Below are 26492 nucleotides of genomic sequence, written 5' to 3' on the forward strand. Positions count from 1 at the left end.
GGATACTGAACCTTCGTTGGGCTGGTGGGACGGCTTTAAGCGGACAGAGGAAAATATCCCTTATTTGTAAATCTAAAACTTGACAGGTATGGTTTACGTGAGTGAGAAGAAAAAAAATGTGTTTAATTGTGATTAATCACAGAGATTATTTGTTTATTTTTTATCTATTAACTACCACTAATTATATTATATTATATTATATTATATTATATTATATTATATTATATTATATTATATTATGTTTTTGACACACAGACTCATAGACGTTACATGTTGAAAATGTAGGGCACTGGCTCTTTAAACGCTTCCTGTTTATAACCGATTTGTAGGAATTGAGCGGAGTCTATCGTTATCCAATCAGGTTAAAGTATTACAGCGCTTATGGCTATTAAAACTACATTTCCCGAAGGTCTTTGCGAGTACCGGTTGACGTGGCTGGCGTTCTTCAGCAGACCGGGTCAATTCAAACTTTCAACAGAAAATCAGAGCGTTCCTCCTAAAACTAGTTTTATAAGCGGGTTGGAAGTTGGTATTTAGTCTCTTTTAAACTTTATTAGGCGTGTCTGTTTGTAGTTTCGGGCTGTTTTAGGCTGTATTATGTCTGGGAAAGTGAAGAGTCGGAGCGGGGCGAACGCGGACTCGGTACCGGGTAGTGTATCGTGTGATGAGCGGATTCTGCGGGACTGCCACAACCTGTACACCCAGCCGGACAGTGGTGAGCTCCACACATCTTAAATCAGCTCGAAAAAGTCACTTTAAAATAATGTAAAATCTGCAAACTAGCTAAGTATGTGTTGGGCTGAGTTTGGAATGCTAGCTGTTGCTATAGCATAAGCCAAAGCCGGTTAGGTTAAGCTAAGCTAAAACTATACTTGAACCTAATATTAACGTTAGTTCGTATTTAGTATTAACCGGAGCCTTGCTCGTTACGTTCATTCTTGGGTCAAATAATGTTTTAAAAGCTGTGTATTGTTGGTCTTAGCTTAGCTAGGTTAACCTGGTTAGCCAGTTTAGGTAACCTAGGTCAGCTAATTAACCCAGCTAACCAGTTTTAAACTGTAACTAGCTCTATAAGTTAAGTGTTATGCTTTACTCATACATTTAACTATTTTCAATGTTTGTTGGGCTTGTTTTTAATATACACAGCAAACTAACTACTAACCGTCAGAGGTAGATTAAAAGTTTTATGGTTGTAACGTTAGTTAGTAGGGAGAAGAGATTATGTTCCAGTTTTTAATCCCCTGCATGTTTCTGCCCCTTTAGGACTAATAACAATAGCCCAGTCTGTTGGCGTGACCCTGCTGCCACCTCGTAAAAAGATTACAGTCATGCTGATGGGGAACCACTCTGCTGGGAAGAGCTCCTTCATCAACTGGTATGTAGTTAGCTTCTGTAGTTAGACACCTACACACGGTTTAAGTCCGTCTTCCTTTCCTTTTATTGCACTTGGGTCTTCTTGACCCACAGGGTTGGCATCTGACCAGGACGCTTGGAGATTTTAACTTACATGCTCAAACACATCCGGTGTGCCCGGTTGGCAATCCATTCCACCCATCCTTCAATAACACTGTATATAACCAGGCCTGATTACTTCCAGATCTGTAGAAACAATATATATTTTTAAATACAATCTGCCTGACAACATGAACCAGGATAAAAGATCTCCAAAACTCAGGCGTATGTGGGATCTGTAGAAAAACAATAATTCAAAGTGTGAAAAAACAGCCTTCCTCTGCAGGGAACTATATGTTTTAGGAGCAAGTACAAATAAGCCCAACTATACCTGTCAAAATCCGACAAGTAAACTGTACACAACCATTCATGATGTAAATCCCACCCACAGTTCTGTGTCTAACAGAAAGTGTGTAAGCAGCCCGATAAACTAATTTCCTGGATATTGCAGATGATTTGCAGGCATCAGGGAGACTATTCATTTGCATGAGAATCCTGTGATATCTCTATTATAGCACAGGGTTCTTCTTGACAATCAGGGTTGGAATCCAACCAGGAGGACACTTGATGATTTACACATGCTCCCACAACACATCCAGGAAAAAACTGGCTGGCAACACTTGAGTTTTGTACATTTGAGCAGGGAAGTTACAAACTAACCTGGGTTCCTGTTTGCCAGGATTTGAGCTCGAGACTCCTGCTATATAAGCTTGAGTCTACACATATGTACAGTAGAAGAAAATATTATCTAGGTTGTTCATTCTTATCTGTAAATGCTGCTGCAGATGTGGATGTTCTTTTCAGTCAAGCAAGAACATTCCACACTGTGCCTGTTTAGTCAAGTACCCTCAGGCTTCACACAGTTGGTCTGATTTTTGCTCCTGCTTGGTTGCAACAAAAATCTACAGTCATGTTGGTGCTTTGTGCATAAGTTTAGACACCCATTCTTTTGACTGTTGTGCACAATTGTCCTGAAGGTCCAGTATTCAGGATTGTCTAATTTTCTCCTATTTGTGTTCACATTAGAGTTAATTAGAAATCAGATAATGTCAAATTGGATTTGTTTTTCTTACTTTTGTACCGAATAAGATACTATAGAGAGAATATAGATGCTTGAAGTCTGATCTGAGTGGTCAAACTGAGACAGATGGACATGAATCATATTGAATACCACAAACAAATGAGTGTTGAATCTAATTTTAAAATAAGTTTTAATGTGGATTTTTGCAGAAAATCTGTTCAGATAAAACAAACGCATACAAAAACAAACACTTGCCTTACAATAGCACTGTCAATTTGTTTGATGCTCCACTAGCCTGTACAAGGGATGGTAGATCCATTTTAATGCTACTCTTTGCTCTGCACAATACCAGCTACATTATGAAATTTGGAGATTTTTTTTTGTTAGTGTAAAATGTTGTGATGTTACATTACTGCCTCAGGGGTCAATGCTTCTTTCCCTGTCAGTGATGGGTTTTGTTTCTCTCAGCTTGTCCAGAAATGTGTGTATGCTTAGTTTGAAGCACAAATTCCACTTTCTAACTTTAGGGGGGCTTAGGTGCAAGAAGTGGCAATTCACAAAATGTTGTATAAAATAGTATACATTGAAAGGGCAGTTTGAGGTGCCTGTCTGAACAAAGCCTGACATTCCAACTAAACCTGGTAACTGCAGATGACTTCAGTCTCCAAACCCTGCTCTGTACTTCAGGCCTACCAATGATTATGCTACTCGAACCCAGTAGTTTGTAATTGTGGTTTTGGTATACCATCTGTTCTATTTTCCTGCTCTACTGCTATTAGAAAATATTGAGCCAGTGCTAGTTATGTGCTCACAGACTGACCACAGAAGAAAGACTAGCAGATGGCTATATATATATATATATATATATATATATATATCATTTTTTGTTTGTTTTATATATAAGGTTCTTTACAGAACCCCAATTGCTTTTGTCAATGTAATTGCCAACAATTGGCCTGCAGTCCAAGTCTAAGACACTCAGGGATAAGCAAAGGGTAAATTTTCTGATTAGCCTGTCAAATCTTTGGTGGATATGTGGTTGTGAATAACTATAGGTTACATAAGCCAGTGATTTGTGGTTCTAGATATACCTGTAATTGTTTCTTATTTATGTTTTGTTATCTGTAGGTATATAGAGGAGCACATCCAAAGAACTGGAGTTGCAATCGAAACCCAAGGCTTCACATTTGTTACTAGTGGACGCAAAAGAGAGTCCCTTACGGTAAGTACTGTTATGATTTATGGATATTTACTTTGTATAAAGCTTGAAAAATGGTGTAGTAATGGTCTTTGGTTTGACCTTTCATCCTTGTTCTTTCAGGGTAATGCAACTCTTCACCTGTATCCCCACTTTAAACCACTTCAGGACTTTAAAGGTTTGTTATTAATGTCTATTTTATCAACATTTAATCACTGTGAACTTCTATAAGGTGTTTTTTTTTTTTTTCCTTCCCCTTTTTCCTTTTAATTAATTCCTTCTTTGTCTTCATGTTGCTTAGGTGTGTCTGAGTATCTTGGCACCGAGATCTGCACTTCTCGGCAGAAGCGTTTTAGCTTGGTGACATTTGTGGACACTCCTGGACTGGTGGATGGGGATATGAAGTACCCCTTTGATGTGGACCAGGCTGTGCTTTGGCTTGGTGCGTTTTTTTTTTTTATATATATATAAATTTGTGCATTTGTGTGTTTCTAACATCACCAGTGGGGTGGTATTATTAATTGACTGATTTGAGTGTCCGGACAGGTTTCTAAAAAAATTAAGCAGGACTGGTATTTTTCTAAACTTCAAAGCAGCACATTTCAGCTATTAATGTAAAAATATAGTTTAGGGATTGGTACCATTTTTAAAACTATATCACAGCAAGAAATGAATTTCTGCTTGTAAAAACTCACCAGATCCTCTGATTTAACACAGTTAAGACCTGATTTACCAAACCATGTGTTGAATAAAAGAGCTTTGGAGATGTTTTGTATAAATGTTTAATTTAATTATTTTACCAAGCATTTACTTAAGGCATCTTTTTTTTTTTCCTTATTTTTTGCAGGTGATTTGTGTGATTTGATCCTGGTGTTCTTTGACCCGATGGGTCAGGCTCTCTGCAAACGTACGCTCAACATTGTGGAGATGCTGAATGAAAAGCACGGAGATCGCCTCCGCTTTTACCTCAGCAAAGCTGATGAAGCTGGAGGAGAGTCTGACAGACAGGTTTGATGTCTTGTAATGTAAAAGAACATTCCTTAGTTTCTTAGTAGGTAGTTTCTCAGACCTAATGCCAGCTTGTTATTTCAGAGAGTGATGATGCAGATTGTACAGGAGTTGTGCAAACGCCCAGGACTTAACAAGTGTGGTTTCGACATGCCTACTATTTATGTCCCAAATCCCAACAAGGTACTTTTGTGCTTAAATGTTAACTGGTCACGATAGTGCTGCGTTTTTATTTATTTTTATTAAATAATTTATTTAATATAACTTTATATTTTTGCCCACAGCCCAGTCGATGCGTCAATCAGATAGAGGAGGTGTGTCGCACCATAGAAAAGACCATCAACCAGACTGTACAGAACACACTTAACTCCTTGGAGAAGGACTGTGAAATCATCTCTGAGGCCATTACAGATGCACTCAGCAACGACCGGTAATTTAGCAACAACATTAACATGCACATTGTTCTGAGTTTGTGAGATCTCAATCCATTTAACTGAATTAATTAAAAATTAATTGGCCACACAATGTGAGCTTAAGTTCATTTAAACTAGGCTATCCAATACATTTTAAAATGGCTACTTTTGGTCAGTTGTCGCATTAGCTGAATATTATTGACTATTTCTTTAAACAGTGACTTATAAATCTGAAGGTTCAGGTTCATACCCAATAGTCTCACTGTATGACAGACAAATAATTCAGACCAATCATGCTGCACATTTTTTTTGTAGTGCATGATTATCATGACCTTATCAGAATGACAGAGTGTCACTTAGGGAATGTTTTTGGCATAAATTTGCTACTTTTTTTAAAGTTCCTCTAACATGGGCAAAATACTACCATTTCACTGCTTTTTGTTAATTAGCTGTTGACGAGAAGGTAGTCAATTTAACGCGTCAACTCTGGTATTGGCTGTTGCTCTTGATTTTTATTTTTTATGATGCTGAATTTCTAAATATGTACAATATCTGTAAATATTGGATAATCTCTATGCCATTGGCATTATATGGTGCAAACAACACAGCCCAAGCAAATGAATCAGAATGATGATCAATCCTGATCCAGTAAAATATGCCTTGATGTTTTTACAGATAGGATCATGACCTCTACTCTCAACTATTTAGACCATATTTACACCTTCACTTCATGTGACCAGTATCTTGATTTTATCCTAACAATATATTTCCAACATGCATTTACATTTGGTTGTTAAATATCTGATTGCTTTTTGAGATGGAATTTACAAATTGAATGCATCTGAGAGTGAGACACATTTGAAACACATTGAAGCCATGTAAATACATTTGAGTCTATTTCTGGAAATGTACTCTATACACATGGCCAAAAACAAAACAAAACTAGTCTCTAACTCCTTTTGTGTTCTTACTCCTGTAGGCAGTGCAGCGTTGAGAACCGGCGGGCCCGCTGTAAGGGCTGTTTTCTAGGGCTGCTGGGCTTTTCTATCCCCTTACTGATGCTGGGTGCTTTGGTACTGGGCAGCATGTCCAAGGAGATGCTGGACCTAGTGCTAGGTGCTGATGGCACTGTGGCACTGTCACAGTATCTGGTAAGTCTGTGTCCTTGTAAATTTGTTACAATATATTTATATAATCCCATGCTTTTTAATTTAATGCATTCAGCTCCTTCAAATTGCTACTCAAGTTGTTCCATTGCCTTCATGGTACCATTACATACATCCTGTCTAGTCCTTATAATGAAATATTGTCGATAAAATGACCTCTAGACCAGATGAAGATGAACATATTGGCATCAATTTCTTTTCACAGCTATTCAAAAGCATTTTCAGTTCAGTTGAACAGAAGTTAGATTATCTGTATCGCATGAATAAACAGTGAGAGTCTACAGCAGCAAACAAAGGGAAGTTTACACAATGGGCAATATAGTGGGTGCCAAAAGATCATGTTAATTTATCGTACTAAATTAACCTAAAAATAACAATCCTTAAGCGCAAATGTGGTGTTTAGTCTGATTAAGAATTAAGATGACAATTAGTAACTAACCCTAACCCTAGTTATTTTTTTTTTTTTGTATTTGTGTGTTTTTCTCTTGTAGGCTCCAGTACTGAGGGCGTTTGAGTCTGTGTCTGGTGAAATGCAGCTCTATATTTGTGGTGGCCTTGTGTTCCTCTCCTTTATCCTCCTCATCCTCTCTCGGTTCTCCTCCCGGTCAGTATAGTGTGGGTGAGCCTGTGTGTAGGTGGGCACATGTGAACATGCTTAAATTTTTCTTTATGCTCAAATTTGTTTCTCTTCTATTTGCAGCACTAAGCCCACTCTTTCAGGAAAACAAAAGAGGCAGATGCAGGAAAAACTGGAGTATATGCAGGACGTGAAGAATAAAAAGGTAAAGTGATAATTGTTTCAAACTGTGATTTTTACTATTTATAAGACAATTTCTACATTTCTAAGGCCGGCATTTAGTTGGCAGCTACAAGCTGATGTTCTGAGCATCATAACTGAGAATCAGAGTATACCACACATAGTATACATCACATTTATATACAGCATATTTAACCAGCACAGTGGCATAAATTTCTTATCAGTGATTTAATGCAGCTTGAAAAAACAGTTTGCATTAGGGCTAACATTCACCAAATATGCTCTGACTGGCTGCATCGTTACTAAACCCCCCAATTGAGCCACGTGGCTCATAACTGAGAACCAGCTGTCCTAAAAGCTATAGACATTGTCTGTAGGCAATAAATATGATCATATCGTAAAGGACAATAGAATTTACCTTATCTAATTAGTACATTACAATTAATCTGTTACAAACATAATCCATCTCAGAATATCAGTTAGCATTACCAGTCCAGTTGTCAATCTGCAATCTGCTATTGTGGACTTTATAATAAGTGATCAGGCCAGATTGTATGAATAAAAACTTAAACTCTGTTTTATTTTTATTTCTAAGTAAGTTATTGATGAAAATAAATTACTTTTTAAAAGGTAAGTAACTTACCTTCTTCTGAAAATAAAATCTGGCATGTGACTGTCTACTTTAAATGCTTTGGTCACTTGTAGCCAAATAAAGGTATATCAATGCTATAAAAGATGCCTAGGGTTCTAACAGGCATACAATATACAAAATTTGCACTGTTGTCAGTTTACAGCATTCAAGCCAAGCAGATGTTTCAAAGCAGTGTGTGTGATGTACACCGCAGATAATGTTTTTTTTTTTTAAGACTTATCATGTGTATTGTAATGTGTTGAGATTTGTACATTTTGTCCAGCCCTAACTGTATCTACCTGTGTATCCACAGAAAGAGCTCTATGAACAATACCTCCGGCAAAGTGTTGGAGATCAGGATATGAACTAAGACGTACAATTGGAATGAAAGACCTGATGCATGGGTGCACAGAGAAGTGTGGAAGGAAAGAACAGTGATGGAGAAGTACCACTGAGCATTCTGCCATAATAGAGCACCAGTAGTAATAAAGACTCAAGTTTTTCAGCACCACATTCCAAAATCACACCATGCCAGCACTCGAGCGTTAAACATTTTAGTAACCACCTCGCCCCTTTAAAGCCAGCAAGAAAATGTTGGTTAAATGTACTGTTACTGTACACACCTAGAACACATTCCAGCCACGGCATGCACTGTTAAATCTATTGTATAGTTTCTGTACTTTTTTTAAATGTCTAATCTAACAGACTATCTTCCAGATGTGCTATAATGTTAACATGAAAGACTACATTTCGAAACAGAGCTTTGCTGTAGGCCTTGACTTGTACATCAGCAGTGCTTGTTTTACGGTTACATGTTCATATGCTGCGCTTAACTTTATACCTCACCATGTTTTTAACACAACAGCTACAATGAAATGAAGGTCTGTTTTTGATCATGATAGAATTTCCAGAATACTCCTCATGCCCTGAGCTTTGCCAAGTTTTACCAGGCTTAGAAAGATCAACTTTGTATGCTTTCTTTTATTTTTACTCTTTTCTTATTGTAGTGATGATGAAATGTGATGATAATAATAATAAATGCACAATTTAATAATGCATTTTGCATCATCTGTGCCTTCTTTGTGCAGTTAAAAAAAGACTGCATCTCTCTGTTGCAAAAGTTTGGGAAATGGGTCATCTGAAATATGTGAGGCCTCTGAAGAATTTCCTCAGTTTGATCCAGTAAGGGACATTTCAGCAGAACTACTTCCTGTCACATTTCCCATTTCCTCTGTATTCCTTTTTCCCCCACTTATTTCAAACTGTGCATCAGCAGGGAACATATTTAGCGTTCCTTGTACTTGGGTTCATGTTGGGTCCATATTGCGCACAATTCAAACAAGGCCTCCGTTAGTCCTTCATTAAAATGTAATGTAATGCATTTTGACATAACCAGGCTTAAGTGACTTCAGATCTGTTCTGGTTACATTCTTTTTTTTTTTCCCGTTACATTAAGAGTGCACTACTGGGTAGAGCAAGTTAATGCTAAACATTTAATATAGTTATGTGCAAAATAATAGCAGGTAATATCACTACACATTTTAATTACTGATTTTGGCAGAGAAGCAAATACAACAGGGGGAGGGGTGACTAGGTGCAGTCAAGTAAATAAGCAACCAACAGTATCAAGTTTAGTGAGTTAAATGCGTAATTTTGGACATCATAAGAGAGAACGAACCTTGGGAAACAAAGAAATGCAGAAAATAAATGGCTGCACAGCAAAAACAACCTCAAATGTTTTAACTAACAGGGCAGCATTTGTCAATGTTTTTGCCTGATATTACTCTTTTAAATCTTGAGGATTTCCACTCAAGCATTACATAAAATGAAGGAATCACAATTTTAAAAGTATCAGATTGGGAGTCTCGAAAGCCCTCAAAGTTTTCAGAATATAAATAACTTTACTGTGGAGAAAAAGGGTTTTAGATAACCTACACATTTCAAGTGTTGGCCTGTTAACAGTTTAAAATGGCAAACAAAAATCTGAAACAGGGTAGAACAGAATAAACAGGAAAAAAAGAATGGCAATGAAGCATCCAATTATTCACTCTAACTAAATTCAAGGAGATATTTAGTTATCTGAGTACTACAACAATTTAGAAGACTTTTACATGAAGCCAAACTATTTACAAGAAACATTTTGATAACTGACATTTAATAACTGCATTTATCTTAATGGACCAACACAAAGTAGCACAAAAATGATGCATGGTTTACTACCTAAGCTATGGATTTCTGCAGCTCCTCCAGAGTGATCATGGGCCTCTTGACTGCTTCTCTAACCAGTGTTCTCCTTGCTTTATCTGTTAGTTTGGGTGGGCGGCCATGTCTTTAAGTTTGCAGTTGTAGAATACTTTTCCATTTTTGGATAAGAGATTAAACAGTGCTCCTCAGGATGCTCAAAGCTTGAAATATGTTTTTTATAACCCAACCCTGCTTTAAACTTCTACACAACTTTATCTCTGACCTACCTGGTGAGTTTCATGGTCTTCATGATGCTGTTTGTTCACTGGTGTTCTCTAACAAACCACTGAGGCCTTTACAGAACAGGTGTTTATATTTATAATAAGACTAAATTACACATAGCTGGACTCAATTAAGAGACTTTAGAAGGAAACTGGATTTCATTTAGGGATTTTGCAGTAAAAAAAAAAATGAGCTAAATACTTTGGAACACGCAGCCAAGGAGTAGGGAAGGAGGAGAAGAGAAAAGGAAGAAGAGAGAAGTAGTAGCAAAAGTTTCTGGACGCAGGCGAGCCGCGCATGCGCAGAGCACTCACCCTACACACTAACCCTGCCCTGCAACGTCAGCTGTCAGAAGTGCAGTAGATATAACTATAATCTTCGTGTGTGAGTTTACTGTCTGTGAGGGTGGGGTTTGTGTTATTCTGGAGATACAGCTACATTTCAGTAAAAAACCCTCAACAGGAGGGTTTATTGGGCTGTTTCTGCTGTCTCTGTTTTCCCTATGAGCTTCAGAAGGAAGGATGGTTGCGTAATATCCGCAGGGTTAGACCGGGGAAAGTTGTTTCCTCTCGACATTCAGACCCTGATCCCTCATGTATGGAGCTTCAGCTGAGGATAGTTCACTGCTCGAAGGGCATTTCTGCGGATTTAACAACATGCTAGCTGGCTAATGACCAACCGAATCCAGTGTGGGGAGTTTTAGAGCATGGAGGAGCCGGAGAAGCCAGCAAGTGTCCGGGAGGAGGAGGACAGCGAGACTGCTGGTATGTAACTTAGCGTTAGTAAGAAATGCTTCACTGACATTCTAGCAAAACACCACGAATTAGCCTGAAACATCAAATAAACACCACGACAATTCTTACATATTTAAATTAAATGGTTTATTGGAGCTTCTGACCAGTTATTTAAAAAAAGAGCACTAACTAACACTTCTCTGTGTGACTTTTAGTTTGTATGTCCAGTAGCTAAGCTACCTAGTTAACTAACTACATCAGAAACAGCGTTTATTGATTAGTCATTTAATGCCATTTAATGGTCTTTAAAATGACAATAATATTGACAATATATCTTAAACAAATAATTGGTATAGTGACAGGCCTACTGTTGATATAGGACATTATAAATAGCCATTAATAATTAGAATGATTTTATTAGGCTATGAAATATATATGAAAGACAAAAAACTGAGTATGTATTTATATTTTTATCTAACTACTTCTGTTTAATATCTCTTAGTAATAAGTAGATAATAGAACATGTAGTATGAATATAATTTAAAAAAATAAAACAGGATTACGCACATTCGTTTAATTTTTGACAGGCCAGTGGATGTTTGTTAGTTCTTTTTTGCAGTCAAGAAAACTTGTTTTATTACTGTTTCCCACCTGACAAAGACCAGAATTCCAGTACTGATAGTATACTATAAAATAAATTACAGACACCCATCACTGAATACACCTTATGAAGGTTTTTCACACGTCAGTTATCACACACACAAAAAAAAGTTTTTTATTGCTTCTTTGCTTAAAGAATCTTTTTTTTTTTTTTTAGAAACATACTAAAGTAATACAGTGTCCATCAGCCCTTCTTCTGCTTGCCTGCTGGCTTTGGCAAATGTGTGACCACTATACACTGTAGCCTAGAATTGAGAACATACAGTAGGTCTTGTCAGTAGGGTTTTAGCTCTAGTCAGTAGGGTTTTGTGATGCTGGGCATTGGCCATAAGCTTCTAATTTGCAAATTGGACACTTTTCCTTTCATTTGATGTTTCTCCTCCTTTAGATAAGAACTGAAACATAACAAGAGAGTTTTATTCAAAGGTCATTTATAAAATGCTTTCTCTTTCATTTTTCCATCAGGTCCATGTGAAGCAGAAACGAGTCTGCAGTCCGAGCTAGTTGAGTGCCGAGCCCAGTTAGAGCACTGGCAAGGTGTGGCGACGATCTGTGAGCTTAGCAAACAAGAAGAGCTGCAGGAGCTGCAGAAACAGTGTGATCAGGAGATCCAATCTCTCCAAGAGGCTCTCAGAGGTGAGAGGGGGAAGAGAAAGTGAAAGGGAACATCAGAATCAAACCAAGTCAGTCTGACGTTGCAGAATTGGTTGACTGTTCCACTGTGGTCACACTGCTGGCGCTAGAAAAATGTCTACAGTGTTGGATTTTTATTTAATTGCAAACAGTTTGAACACTATGGATTTTAATGTTTGTCTGGTCAACTCAATTTAATTTGTTTATATACTTTACATCCATTCCTACAAGCCTAAGCTAAACACACGTGATCGCCAATCGCCAGTCATACAACTACAACTGATGTAGCAAGAGCTCATGGGCAAGAAATAATTTTGAAAAACCTTTGTCATGCTCTAAAGTACAGAGTTACACTTACAAATATCACTTAAAAATTTACTGTGCTAAAACTTTTAGAAATTAAACTTGTATTTTCATCTACTACTGTAAAACTAGCCTAGTTTGGAGGGAAAACCGTAAACATGGCAACTTGGGATACAGAGGCAACGCAAAAGTGCAGTACAAAGAGAAATATTAATACTAAAAAAAGTTAATACTATTTCCAGTGATATAAATAGAAATAATAAACAGACTTAATGACAATTTACATAAATAAATAAATAAAATAAAGTACTTATGCATTTCCCTCTCAGTAAAATTATTACAAAAATCTTCCTTACAATAGAACTGATTTTTTGCTCAGAACAGGGTAGGGTAAAAACAATCAGGATTAATCAACTTAAAGATTAGTTGACTACTAAAATAGTTATTAGTTGCTGCCTTTATGACATCTTTTCCAAGGACGCCCATAAATATTTTAATAAGACAGATGTTGCCACCACATGTTGCCAACATTTCAAAGGCGTGTCTGTGGAATAGAAGGGCACTGTTACTGAACTGACCTGCCTGCAGTACTGATCTGTACCCAGTAGAATTTTGGTACAGAGAGGTATCAAACGTCTTAAAAACTGATAAACGCTTTAAGAAACAATTGTTTATATATTTTTTGGAATGTCCATACTATCCCAATTTTTTATCTAATTAATGGTTATTGTAGCTAAATGCCTTTTCTGTTTTTTTCCCATCTATTGTTTTCTCAGAGACAGCTGCTCAGTATGAGGCCAGAATATCCATGCTTCAGTCAGAACGTGCTCAGTGGAGAAGAGCAGGGTTCACTCCAGATAACAAGGTGTGTGTATATTTGGCTTTTGTGTGTGTGCTATCAAGGCTTGGTGTGAAGGATAGATTAAAATGGAGCATGTGATTGGCAATCACACTTCTCCATGCAGTTCCTACTTCCAGTTCTGTTAGATAGTACCTAGCTAAAGTAGTTTAGGGAAGACAACCTGTAAACCAGCTAAAAAGAGCTGTGGTTGTTCAAAAAGCTAACCCCTGTCCACCACCCAGAGCACCAGTAATGGGCATGTAAGCATCACATCAGGACCAAGCAGTACTGTTGAAGGTCTGGTTTGATAAATCATGATCATTTGAAAGGTCGAGTGCCTACATACAGCTCTGGAAGAAATTAAGAGACCATTTAAATTTCTGAATCAGTTTCTCAAATTTTGCTATTTATAGGTAGATGTTTGAGTAAATTGAACAAAGTTCTTTTATTCTATAAAAACAGATATCATTTTCTCCCAAATTTAAAATAAAAATATTGTCATTTAGACAATGTATTTGCAAAAAATGAGAAATGGCTGAAAAAACAAAAAAGATGCAGAGCTTTCAGACCTTAAATATTGCAAAGAAAGTTCATATTCATAAAGTTTTAAGAGTTCAGGAATCAATATTTGGTGGAATAACCCTGGTCTTAATCACAGTTTTCATGCATATTGACATTTTCTCCTCAAAAAGCAAAAAGGGTGAAAAGGGATATGGAGAGAAACAGAAGGACAAGAGTCTGTAATTATGGAACAACAGAGTGCTTCTGTTGCTTAGTGGAGCTGAAAAAATGGAGAATGAGTGTAGAATCAAGACGGTTACATTATTTCTTAAGAATCATGTGCAGAATGCTCTCCACCAGTCTTTCACACTGCTTTTGGGTGACCTTATTCCACACCTGTCACAAAAATTTAAGAAGTTCAGCTTTGTTTGAGGGCTTTTGAGGGTTTTCTTTGCATCGTTTGAGGTCTAAAAGCACTGCATTTTTTTCAGTATTTTAACCAATACTCATTTTCTGCAAATAAATGCTTTAGTGACAATATTTTTATTTGGAATTTGGGAAAAGGGTTGTTATTAGTTTATAGAATAAAACAACATTGTTCAAACTGATCATTTTTAAGTGGTCTCTTTTTTTTTTCTCGAAGATGTATATAGAGTATCACAGTATATCGTATTGTGAGTTTCCCTGTGATTCCCACTCCTAGTATTAAAAAGGATTTTTAAGCTGGAAAGTAATGAAGGTTAAAATGTAGTTATCTGTTCTTCATCTGATACCCACTGAAACATAATAGAGCTTTCTAACTTTTCTTGACAAGCTCCACAAGTGTTTTTTACCTTATTTTATTAGTTTTGTGGTCATTCCAGAGGACGTATGACCAAATCGAACAATGATATAACTGACCATTAGCTAACAGTTGGAGAAAATTCAGCCGGAGTGTCAAATATGGGCATAAACAGCATGACGCAGACTGGAATAGTCCTCCTTTTTTTTCTTTAACACACATCTCTCTCACTCCAGGACAACATAAAGAAGGGAAGGATGGAAGGAGCCTCCCCACCCGGTGAGAAACCCCAGGCTGAATCTCCTCCCACCAAAGCTTCTGATTCGGATATGACTGGGGACAGCGAGCCAAAAGAGCTGCAGGCTGAATCATCGGACTCTGAGAATACAGGACTCCACATGGAAGGCTTTTACACTCAGCACTATGATTCAGCCTCACTGTCCTCCTTCTCTCTGGACACGCCCTCTCTGCCCAGACGCCCGCCCCCTCAGGAAGACACTGCCTCCCTGGTTTCCACAGGAACTCTGGTGCCTGAAGCCATCTACCTGCCTCCACCTGGGCACAGGCTGGTCGCACATGCGGATTGGGATGCACTCCAAGCACAGGTCAGTCTGGGGTTGTTTTGGGACAGTAGTTTGTTCAGTACAAAATCATGAAATTCATTACAATAGAAATGTGTGTGTATTTACACCGCCTGATGTAAATAGGTAAGCAAATGGGTATGAGCCTCCCATTTTGATTACAACAAGTTATTTACCCCTAGCTGCTGCATGTTTAACCATGTTAAAAGACCCATTTTATGGTTGTGGAAAAGATGAAGTTAATCTGTTTCAGAAGGGGCAAATTATTTGCATGCATCGATCAGAGAAAACAAAGGACATTGCTGAAAATTGGGATCAGAACTCTCCAACACATTATTAAAAAGCAGAAAGACGGTGCACAGACATTATCTTTGAATAAGGAATATGGTTAAAAAAAAATCTTAAAACAATTGTGACCATTTGGTGAAATCAAATACTAGAAAAACAGCACTAGAACTGGGAAATGTTTGATAGTGAAAGTAATAGTATTTCCACACACCATGTGAAAGGAACTCAAGTGATTGGGACTAAACAGCTGTGTACCCTTTCAAACTTGCTAGCGAGCAAAAAGATTGGACTATTAGGCAAAGGAAGAAGGTCATGTGGTATAATGAGTCCAGATTTACTCTGTTCCAGAGTGATGGTGGCTAGCTGGGAAAGCTTGGACCCATATTTCTTAAAAAACAGTTTGTCCAAATCCAAAAATAACTCATCTGGTTTAACATCATCATGCACTGATTTATCAAACCAGGTGTTGGAAAATAAATATAAAACCTTAGTTAATACTAAACACCCATGACAAGGGCTTTGAAGATGATTTAAAGAACAAAGTGATAAATAAATATTATTAGTAGTATTTATAGAAAAGTTTTTTAGTATAATGAAATGCTCGTATCAGTATAATTTGTGAGGTGTTGTCTTGTGAGTAAGGCTGAGCTGTGGCCAGCGTGCATAAAAGCAGCTTGAATTATCAGAATTTGAGTAAGGCCTGATAGTGGTGCCAGATAAATGGCACACTTAATTTTCAAAGTTGTGGATAAATTTAACATTCCTCAATCCACAGTGCCACAGTTTGTTCTGGGAATATGCCACACAAGGCAGTAACACCCACAGTGGACAGCACTGGGTGGTGATAATTGTGACCGGTGGAATCTGGCTAGAGTTGTCAATGCAAACAGACAAGCAACTCTTGTAGAAATCACATCCACATTCAGTGCAGGAGGCCCTGCACATACACATTCCGCAGGTCACTGCAGGGTCAAAGTCATGGGACACTAGTTCCTGTCACATGGCGTTTGGCATGTCCGTGTACAGTGAAAATAAACGAAATGGTGCTTTGAGAAAGGGCAGCTCACAAAAGTGTGTATAAGTGTCCTTCTGGGAGTGGCAGCTGTTGTTGACTCCACACACAGTGTGGGACTGTTTCTGAGTCTCAGCAGTAGCCTGTGATCAAATCTTTTGTTTAGATAACATTGAGAACAGGGATAATGTTATGGGACTATGGTCTCTAGCACTGGTAAAAAGTATTGCATATTTGTTAGATCTGACAAAAGTTCATTATTCTTACCAGGCCTATCGTGATGTCTGAATTGCAATAAACAATAGAATTGTAATTTACAATTCAGTTTCTGATTTAATGATAGACAGAATAACATTATAAGGCAAATATACATTTAGAAAGAGTAGTGAGTAAAACTGGATAAAATACTAATAAAAATAAAGTATTTGAACACAACGGACATAATGTCTTATTCATGTTCATCTATATAATGTGTGATACGGATACTTACTTTTCTTAAATATATATATTATATTTTAGAATATCCCAATTTTACCCCCTTTATTTTAGCCATTTAAGCTTTCCAGGTCCAGTCATAAACCAGAAAATCCAGTGTACAACTCCTAAAAATGGAAAAAAGTCATTTTAGTAGTGTAAAAAATGCATGTATTATTTAAAAAAAGAGGGTTTAATTGGTACATGCTGTTGCTGTTGATTATTTAATTGTGATTTTTTTTGTGTGTGCTCAGGTGGCTGAACTACAGGGAGAGCTGACCCAGTTAAAAGAGGAGAAAGCACAGCTTGAAAAAGAGCTGGATACACAGACCATAGAAACCCAGAAACAGGTAAAGAACCTTTAAGTTGACTTGGTTCTGCCGTGTACCTTATTCCCCTTATGAAGCCCTAACATTGATTATTCTTGGGGGACAAACTAATTACACCTCCCTTTCCTTAATAACAGCCTAAGCCTGTTGGATAAGGGTTACAACAGTCATTTAAAGTGATTTTTTTTCTGGTTGGTTAAATTGTCCCTTTGTTCCACAGGTACCTGTTGAATCAGTCACACACAGACTTTATTCAGTTATATAAATTTTAAAATGCTCCATAGTTTCTGAGAGTTTTTGTAACTGACCTCCCCTTTTCATTTGAAATCATTAGTAGTAGTATAACATATTAACATAAGGCCAACAGCATTCTGACTTTATTATAAATTGGCCTTTTTAACCGTCAGAAGCATCACAAGTGAAAGAGAAAGTAAAATTATGGAACTGATAGTGGTTTGGAGTGGAACGTGTTTCGGATCCGACAACAGTCAGTTTTTTTGTATGGAGGCCTTGTGGTGTACGCTTCAGTGCTGTTTTTGCTGTGAAGCAACACACTGCTGGTGTAATGAAATGGGGAGGCATCACAAACTACACAAAGTTCATCATTGCAATGATACAGAAGGGAAACAGCTCAGATCAGCTATATTACATATAAAACAAGATTGTTACTGAGGATTAGATTAGAAAATCATGGACATTTGGAAAAGAAGGCGTAAAGAAACGTAGTAAAATACTTGGAGGACATTCATTTTATTGTAACATTAGCTACAGAACATACAATCACAGAAAAAAGCAAGAGACCACTTTTACCACCCAAATTATGAGCTTCTTTGATCTTAGCAAATTAAAAACGTCTGGGATATAATCAGGAGGAAAATGGATGATCAAAAGCCATCAAACCAAGCTGAACTGCTTGATTTCTTGCACTAGGAGTGACATAAAATTACTCAAAAGCAGTGTGCAAGACTGGTGAAGGAGAACATGCCAATATGCATGACAACTGTGATTTAAAGCTCTGCATCTTTTTTGTTATTTCAGCCATTTCTCATTTTCTGCAAATAAATGCTCTAAGTGACAACATTTTTATTTGGAATTTAGGAGAAACATTTTCTGTAGTTTATAGAATAAAACAATGTTCATTTTACTAAACATATACCTATAAATAGCAAAGATCAAAGAAACTGATTCAGGAACTGAAGTAGCCTCTTCATTTTTTCCAGAGCTGTATAATCTGCTGTTATTTTCTCTCTATCATAATTTCCTAATAAATGAACACATTAGAATTATTACAAAAGTACAGATTTAAACAAATTTTTAGTTTAGAAAATATGTTTATTAATTTTATTTGAACATTTGTGTATGTGTGTCTCTGTTCACTTAGGTGGCAGTGCTCCAATCTCAGGTGCAAACATCTGAGGCTCTCCTTCAGGAGCTCCAAAACTCCTTCAGCCAATCACAGAGTGCTGTGCAGAGCAGACTGGTGAGTAACAGTTGAATGATGCAATCAAATGCAAGACCTCCAGCAACTGTACAAAGCAGGGATCTAAATTCATGCCAGTGGTGTAAAAGGGAATTCCTCCCCATTCGCCACCTCTAGGGGGAGCTCAGAAGCAGAGAATGATCATTCTCACATAATGCTGCTTTAAATACAGACCTGCCTTATCTTAACCCTTTAAGACCCGTGTATTTTCTTTAATTTAAATGTTTTGTTGCACATATTGTATTTAAGAGCTGTATTTGAGAGCTGTTGTCTATCAGAACAGACCGCGAACCAGCCAATGAACAAGTTTATAAACCATTGGAACAGTAGCTTGACCCCAGGCACCCACTGCACTGGTTAAAACAGTAGTAGTAGTAGAGTCATTAAGCACAGTAAGAGCTAATTTTTAACCAATTAAATGTGATTTAGAATTAGGCCTGTCACCATAATGTTTTTTTTTTTTTTTTTTTAAAGTGTATAATTTACTTTGTATGCTATTTTCTGTTATTATTATGTCAGTGGCATTTAATAGTCTTACAATTACAATCACAATAATTTCTGGAACAATATATAGTCCACAAAAAAATCTTATTGTGAAAGGCCTATTTAGAAAACTATTTTTTTTTATACTGTTAATGGCATAAAATGTTTATAAAATATAAAATATGACATACATGCTTCCAATGCAATGGAAATAAAAATAACTATTAAATATTTCAGTTAATTGGATTTATCTGCTATATATATTTATAGTAGAATATTAGTCTTCTGTGCATTACAGACAGAAAACAGCATTCTTACATTGTGTTACTGGAGAAAACTCTGGTCTGAAAGGGTTAACTGAGTATACATTATACATTGTTAATCACGTAGCTGTATTTTATTCAAACACATTAAAGAAACTCATCTGAGACATGTGACAACTGATCAGGATGCCCTCAATGAATATTTATTGATTGATTTGAGGCTCTTGAGGCCTTTGCAAAGGCCAGATTTGACTGTTGACAGATGATCCATTGTTCAGTCCTAATCTGTGGGTTCTTTCTGTTCTTCGTCAAGCAGACAGAGTTGTCTCTCTCCCAGAGGAGAGTCTGTAGTGAGCTGTCCAGACTGAAAGGAGAGGAAACGACAGAGAACAGCGCAGCAGGAGCTGAGCACCATTCTCTCTTTTTACAGGTAACAGACACACTGTTTGAGTATCTAGATGGAGGTGAGGCACAGAAAAGGAGATAAATTAAATAGAGATGCACTGAAATTCAAATGTTTGACCGAAACCAAGCGAAACAATACATTTAGCCAAAATCTGATCAGTGAAAATTGCATTTGTTTAATTTATTTTTCACTATTGAATAAATTAAATAGCGTAAGTATCTATTTTTTCTTGATTTTCAAAAAAGAAGCACATTATTTAAAAATATTTGTAAAACACTTATTGATACACAGTGATCTCTCAGAAGATATACCAAGAAATCATGATGGCTACATTAGCAGTACTGTTCTGATAATAAAATTACTTCACTAGTGCTATTCTAGTCACACATTTAGCTAGTTAGCTCAGGAGTGATATTCTGTTCATGAATATACTTCAGCAGTGCCATTTTTTGCTCATTTAGCTCAGTGGTGCTGTTCTAATCATCAATTTACTTCAGTAGTGCTGTTCTAGTCACAAATTTAGCTAGCTACCTCAGAAGTGCCATTCTAATTCCAAATATACTGATGCAATTTTAGTGATAAATTTACATTAGTTGTGCAACTAAAGAGACATTACAAGTGATGCTGGATGAGTTATTTTGGGGCTCCGGTGGAGTAAGGTTCTGCCACTGTTATGCTCAGAGGGCCACCAGTTTGAATCCTGGATTATGCTGCTCGCCATCAGCAGCCAAAGTCTGAGAGAGCACAACTGGCCATGCTCTCACTTGGGGTGGTGCACTTCCAAAAAAAAGATGACCATCAGCTCTACATGGTGATGCTAGCAGTGTAAAAAAAGAGGCTTGTATTGGATGATATGCTAGTGCTAGGAAATGCTAGCATTATGTTAGTATACACAAGTTTTATGTATGTATTCGCTGTATCTGCAAGTGAAGATGATTAAGTCAGTGTGTATCTGTGTAGGGCGCACACTCAGAGGAGCGGCTGCGGATTGAAATAGTCAACTTGAAGGAACAGCTGGAGACACGCACAGAAGAAAGCGGTTAGAGCTTTTCTTTTTGCCTCTTTTGTCCACTTTAGTATTTGATTCAATGTGCCTCATTTACCGATATAGTTTCTAAACAAGATTTCTAAAGTGTTTAAAAACTGCAGAATTGTTTACAGCTCAGCTCTTTTTATAATGGATCCCATTGTTCTTAGAAACTAAACAAAACCCAAATATTTTCTTTAAAAGCGGTTGGTGAATAAGGCCCAATATTGTTATGTATTAAACTGGTGTATTTAATAACCAACATGTTTTCTTTGTTTTCTTTATCTCTTCTTTCTTTAGAGGTCTTAGAAGGTGAGTTGAACACATTTCAAACATCTCAAGCATGTGATAAATATTTAGAAATGTACAATACACATTGTTCCGTGTGCTGGTGAGGGGAGGGATCTTACAGAACCAGGGTTGGAGGATTTTGTTCACAACTGCATGTTCAGCATGTTTATGTCTGTGTTCTTTGGGTATTTCTCAGCTCAGCTCTCAAGCCTGAAAATAGAGACGGACCGCATTCAAAGTGAAAAAGACAAGGTGAGTGAGAATATGTTTATAAACTACTATACCATATTACTTTATTACTGTATACTGTTCTGTTAAGCTGCTTTGCTGTAGTTAAACACTTCAGTGAATCACTAAATTAAATCGTTGAATTGTTTGTGGTTCGATTCAACAGTGTTTTAATAATACAATTATCATTTTAAGACCAAGTTATACCACTGATAATTATATAATATATAATGTTGTATATAATTATATATTTTGTAAATTTTTAGTGATATTAATGTTAACATGTAATGAATGTGACTAATCTGGAAACTTTAGCGTATTGTTTTTTAAACGCATTAATCATTTTACCCATTTTGGCTCCAATTCCCTGCCATATTTCACTCTTTTTACAGAACCTGGTGACATTTTAGTGATTTTTACAGTTTTTAGCCGTTATTTTGTAGTTATTTAAAGATGTAAACACTGCTGCTACTGCTCAGAAGTTTAGAATGTAGTTTACTTTTTATTTACATTAAAAAAGGAATTAAATATGGATGCTTTCCCCGTTCCATTAAAAAATATATTATATCGCTATTTTTAAAAGCAGTTTGTATTAGTTTTGCCATTTACTGTGGCAATTGTTTGTTTGTAGTTTATATGTATGAAATAAATTTGCTGCGCTTTAGTTCTGTGGAAGATATTTGTGCTTACATTACTTTTTTTTTTTTTTTTTTTTTTTTTTACTATTTTTGTCACATTTTTTTATTTTGTTTACACTATAATGGTTTTATACAAAATAAGATTTTATTTGGTAAATTACTATTTAAGAAAAAGACTGTGATATGTTTTTTATTTTTGCTGAATGTGTAAAACTGAATTACTTTAAAACTGTATACATATAAATGTTTTTTTCAGTATAAATATGTTTTGTCATATTGGCAAGTATATTGTTATCGCAAAAACACCTTAAATATCATTATTTTATTTTAAGGACACATTACTCACCTATAATTAGAACGTAAATAAAATTCTTCTGTAATTTTATTTTATTTTACATTTAAAAATCCATTAGTAAAAGTTTAAGTGTTAAGAAGGAAAAAATTTGATTAATTGCGATAAAATCATAGCAAATTGAGCTGTTAATTATATTTTTTAATGATCAACAGAACTATAAGATTTTCTTCACTGCACTTTTCATTACATAAAGTGTATAAGTAGTATATGTATATGTAGTAGTGCTAAATTTCTCTGTATCTTCTCTTCACTATTTATTTTTATTATTTCTTTGAGTGCAGTTGGAGAATGATCTGCAGGAATGCCGCACTGAGCTGCAGGGCCTGCGGGTGGCGCTCTCGCACTTGCAGAGAGACAGCAAGACACAAAGCCATGACAAGGTAGGACTGAACTTTCTTTTTTTGGGAGGGAAAACACATCTGGTCCTGTGATATTGTATAATAATTATTATTTTCTCTCTTTCTCTCTCAGACGGTTCTTCAGCAGCAGTGTTTAGAGCTGCGCAGTCAGGTGATCAGTCTGCGCTCTCAGCTGGACACCAGTCAGGCTGTGCAGAGGGACTTTGTGCAGCTGTCGCAGTCACTGCAGGTACACACCGCTATAACTACACCATCTGCACTGAGTCCAGATTATGATTTTAGCTATTGTTTTGTAAATAGAATAAATATATTATTCTATTCCATATTCTACATCTATACATCACAGTATCTCACAAAGGTAAGTATTTATATATATATATATATATATATATATATATATATATATATATATATATATATATATATATATTGTAATATATCTTTTAATGGTACAACACTGATTTGACACTATGATACTATGTAAAGTAGTCAGTATACATCTTGTTTATAAAAGTGTAAATAAGCTGTACCCTGAAAATAACACACCACACACAGCCATGTTTAAACACACCTCCAAGATGAAAACCACATTGCAGAGGAAGCTAAAGGTAGAGATGATTGACTGGCCAAGTGTGTCTCCAGTCCTAAACCCTATTGAGCATCTGTGGGGCATCCTCAAACTGAATGATTGCTTTGCAGTTTTGTATAGGACTGCAGAAAACTTTGGAAGACATGCCAAGCAGGTGCTTAACAGTGAAAAATGAATCTGTCATTGACCCAAATATTATTTGATATATGCATATTTGTATTTTTGAATCTAGATCATTTTATCTTTTTTTGTTTTGTACAACACAAGTAACTGCTAGCTGTAGTTTGTTAAACTGGACTGAGTAAATGTGACAAACGTTTATTTTATTTACAGTTACCCAGGTGTAAATGTGGTGAATAAACTTTCACTGGTTTATGAATAAGTTTTTATAATTTGTATTTGCTATTTGGACAAAACATATACACATTTTAAATTCACTTGTTCTATCTGCTACACACAACTGAGTGTACTGAGGTACTGAAGTGGGTACTGAAGTAGATACTGTTGTGGGTACTGAAGTAGATATTGGTACTGAAGTAGGTACGAAAGTTGATATTAAAGTAGGAACTAAAGTAGATACAGAAGTAGGCACTGAAGTAGTTAGTGACCTAGTTACTAAATAGATAGTAAATAGGTCCTAAAGGAGGTAATGAAGTAGATACTGAAAATAGGTACTTAAGGACTGACGTATGTATTGAAGTAGATACTAAAGTAGGAAGTGTGAAGTAGGTGTTAAAGTGTAAAAGTGAGAAAATGATTTTTCTTCTGTGCTGTTTTGTGTTTTTAAGGTGAAGTTGGAGCAGATCCGTCAGGCGGAGTCTTTGGACCAAGTTAGGGAGATTCTTGGGGAAGGACTTGAAATAGAAAGTGATCAGTCCACCAGCGCCACGTGATCCAGCTGCAGATTCTTACCTTTTCTGGACCAAAGAGAATGGTCTCTGTTACAGGAAACGACCCAGGACCAAGCATAAACTACCTATCCTAATGAACTGGTAACATGAAGAAATAAACCAGATTAACACTGACTGTTCTCACACACAGATATTAACTGAAACATTGCAAACATTTTATAAAGTATAACTTTGCTTAAGACTTTCTGAAACTGGACAACTGGTTTTACTTGAATTTTTAAGCATTCCTGACAGATAAAAAACTTAACTATATTTGTGAAGATATTGTGTGTTAAGACTTACTGTACTTTATAAAATTCAACAACTGTAATCAGTAATTTCTACTGAACTTCTTAACAAATATACACACGTACATTTCTCATTTTTATTTCTGTCACCAGTTAAACTTTGACACTCCTAACAAAAGTGCCATCTTTCTTTGATACTGTTTGCTTATGAAAAGACTGAAATAACTGTAACCGGTGGGAAGATCTGCATTACAATAATGTAGTTTTATTAAAGTAATGGTTCACAACAAAAAAATCAAAATTGTATTATTTTAACCACTACTTTTAAAAACGTTTTTTTGGTCAATATGTATTTGGTTTGTGAAGTTTGACTATCCCAAACATGTTTGATGTCGGAGGAAGCATTCTACAGTGTCTTGCAAAAGTATTCATACCCTTTGAACCTTTACACAAGATCTACCTTTCAAAAAGACAATGACCATAAACAAACATTCAGCTTTGCTGTTATTGATATGCAGTAGACTCCCACGAACATTGAACATTTGCAGATTTGCAATCACAGATTTGCAGCTGTAATGGCAGTGAAAGGTGACTCTACTAAACATTTATATAGGGGGGGTAAATACTTTTGCTTGTCACACATTTTTACATTTTTATTTGAATATAAAATTGAAAACCATGTATCATTTTTGTTCCACTTCATGACGATTTGCTTCTTTGTGTTGGTCCGTCACCTAAAATCTCAGTAAAATACATTTAGGCTTTTGGTTGTAAGGTAAAAAAAATGTAAAAAGTTAAATATATATGAACACTTTTGCAAGCCACTGTAGATATATTTTTTATGTAAAAATTGTACATTTCTGAGAATTGTTAACTAACATGGGGTCGGTCTCATGTCAGGCCTGCATAAAGGAATTGCATTTGATAACTTCAGTGGGACAAGACTGCCCAAAATAGGAAACTGGCAAAGACATGTTTTACTGCAGGGAATAAAACAGACTTGTGTTTTAACTTTTCAAAGTTTAGTGAGTCATTTATTTTGTTGTATTCTTTTATTTTTGCTTACTTCTGTCTTCTTAACCACACATTTAGATTTCTCTAAATGGGTCAGTGAAGCAGTGAAGAGAACACTGGATCTTCTTGATGTCTGCTGACGTCTGCTGTTCAACAACATACCAGTTATTGTAGATGTAGATTGCAGAAGAAAGGAGTCTCAGAGATACGGGCTTCAGACATGCGTTTCCTTGATTACTAAAAATGTGACTGTAATTTTTTAGATGGGAACAGATTTGTCCTAGTCCTGAGAACAAAAAAATAATTATGCGTTATTAAATACTATTACTGAACTTATGATATGTACTGAGCATTGCAATACAATAATGAAAAACAACTCGGAGACAAGGAATTTAAATATTTGAAATTTATTGAATCAAAGTAAAAAAGAATGAGAAAATTAAAGTGTGAAGAGAGCTACGCACATTGTAAATGTATTGATGACTAAAATGTGAAGTAAATCCTTTCCTCCCTTATATCTACACCTTTACGTTCCATCCTTGCCTCTTCCATCTCTACTCCTTTACATTCCATCCTTTCCTCTTCCATATCTACACCTTTGCTTTCCATCCTTTCCTCCTTCATCTCTACACTACAGTGGCCCTGAAGTGCAAAACAAATTAACATGTCAGAAAACAAAATGACAAAAAATTAAAACAAATTTACATACAAAAATAATTACATTCAAGAAAACAAAATTACCAAAGAAAAAATATTTTACATGGGCAAAAAATATTACATTTCAGAAAAACAAATTTACAAAACTTAAAACAAATTTACAAGACGCAAAACACTTTTACCAGCACTGAAACACTTTTACAAACTGCGATTTCTGACGGAAAGGGAGAAATCACACAGGAAGTGCTTGTTGCGGACCCTCCTTGTCAGTCAAGCTGCTTCACAATAAGAGAGAGTGGAGTTATGGACACTGAA

At 36.2% G+C, this 26492-nt stretch overlaps 2 protein-coding genes across 2 annotated transcripts; both read left to right on the plus strand.

Moving 5' to 3' along the window:
- Positions 1-397: 397 nt before the first annotated feature.
- On the plus strand, positions 398-8704 carry si:ch211-11k18.4 (uncharacterized). The gene is made up of 12 exons (XM_007234471.4): positions 398-715; positions 1264-1375; positions 3602-3695; positions 3795-3849; positions 3973-4113; positions 4519-4679; positions 4764-4862; positions 4964-5109; positions 6072-6243; positions 6750-6862; positions 6959-7040; positions 7960-8704. The coding sequence occupies exons 1-12, from the start codon at positions 598-600 to the stop codon at positions 8014-8016; spliced, it is 1350 nt and encodes a 449-aa protein (XP_007234533.2). The 5' UTR covers positions 398-597; the 3' UTR covers positions 8017-8704.
- A 1731-nt stretch (positions 8705-10435) lies between these two features.
- rabep2 (rabaptin, RAB GTPase binding effector protein 2) lies at positions 10436-25526 on the plus strand. The gene is made up of 13 exons (XM_022672662.2): positions 10436-10876; positions 11972-12142; positions 13219-13307; positions 14802-15170; positions 17175-17270; positions 18631-18729; positions 19792-19905; positions 20842-20920; positions 21209-21220; positions 21396-21451; positions 22702-22800; positions 22892-23008; positions 24157-25526. Exons 1-13 carry the CDS (start codon positions 10819-10821, stop codon positions 24259-24261), a joined length of 1464 nt encoding a protein of 487 aa, XP_022528383.1. The 5' UTR covers positions 10436-10818; the 3' UTR covers positions 24262-25526.
- Positions 25527-26492: the final 966 nt, after the last annotated feature.

Source organism: Astyanax mexicanus, chromosome 19, assembly GCF_023375975.1.
Source record: "Astyanax mexicanus isolate ESR-SI-001 chromosome 19, AstMex3_surface, whole genome shotgun sequence".
NCBI classification, from domain to species: domain Eukaryota; kingdom Metazoa; phylum Chordata; class Actinopteri; order Characiformes; family Acestrorhamphidae; genus Astyanax; species Astyanax mexicanus.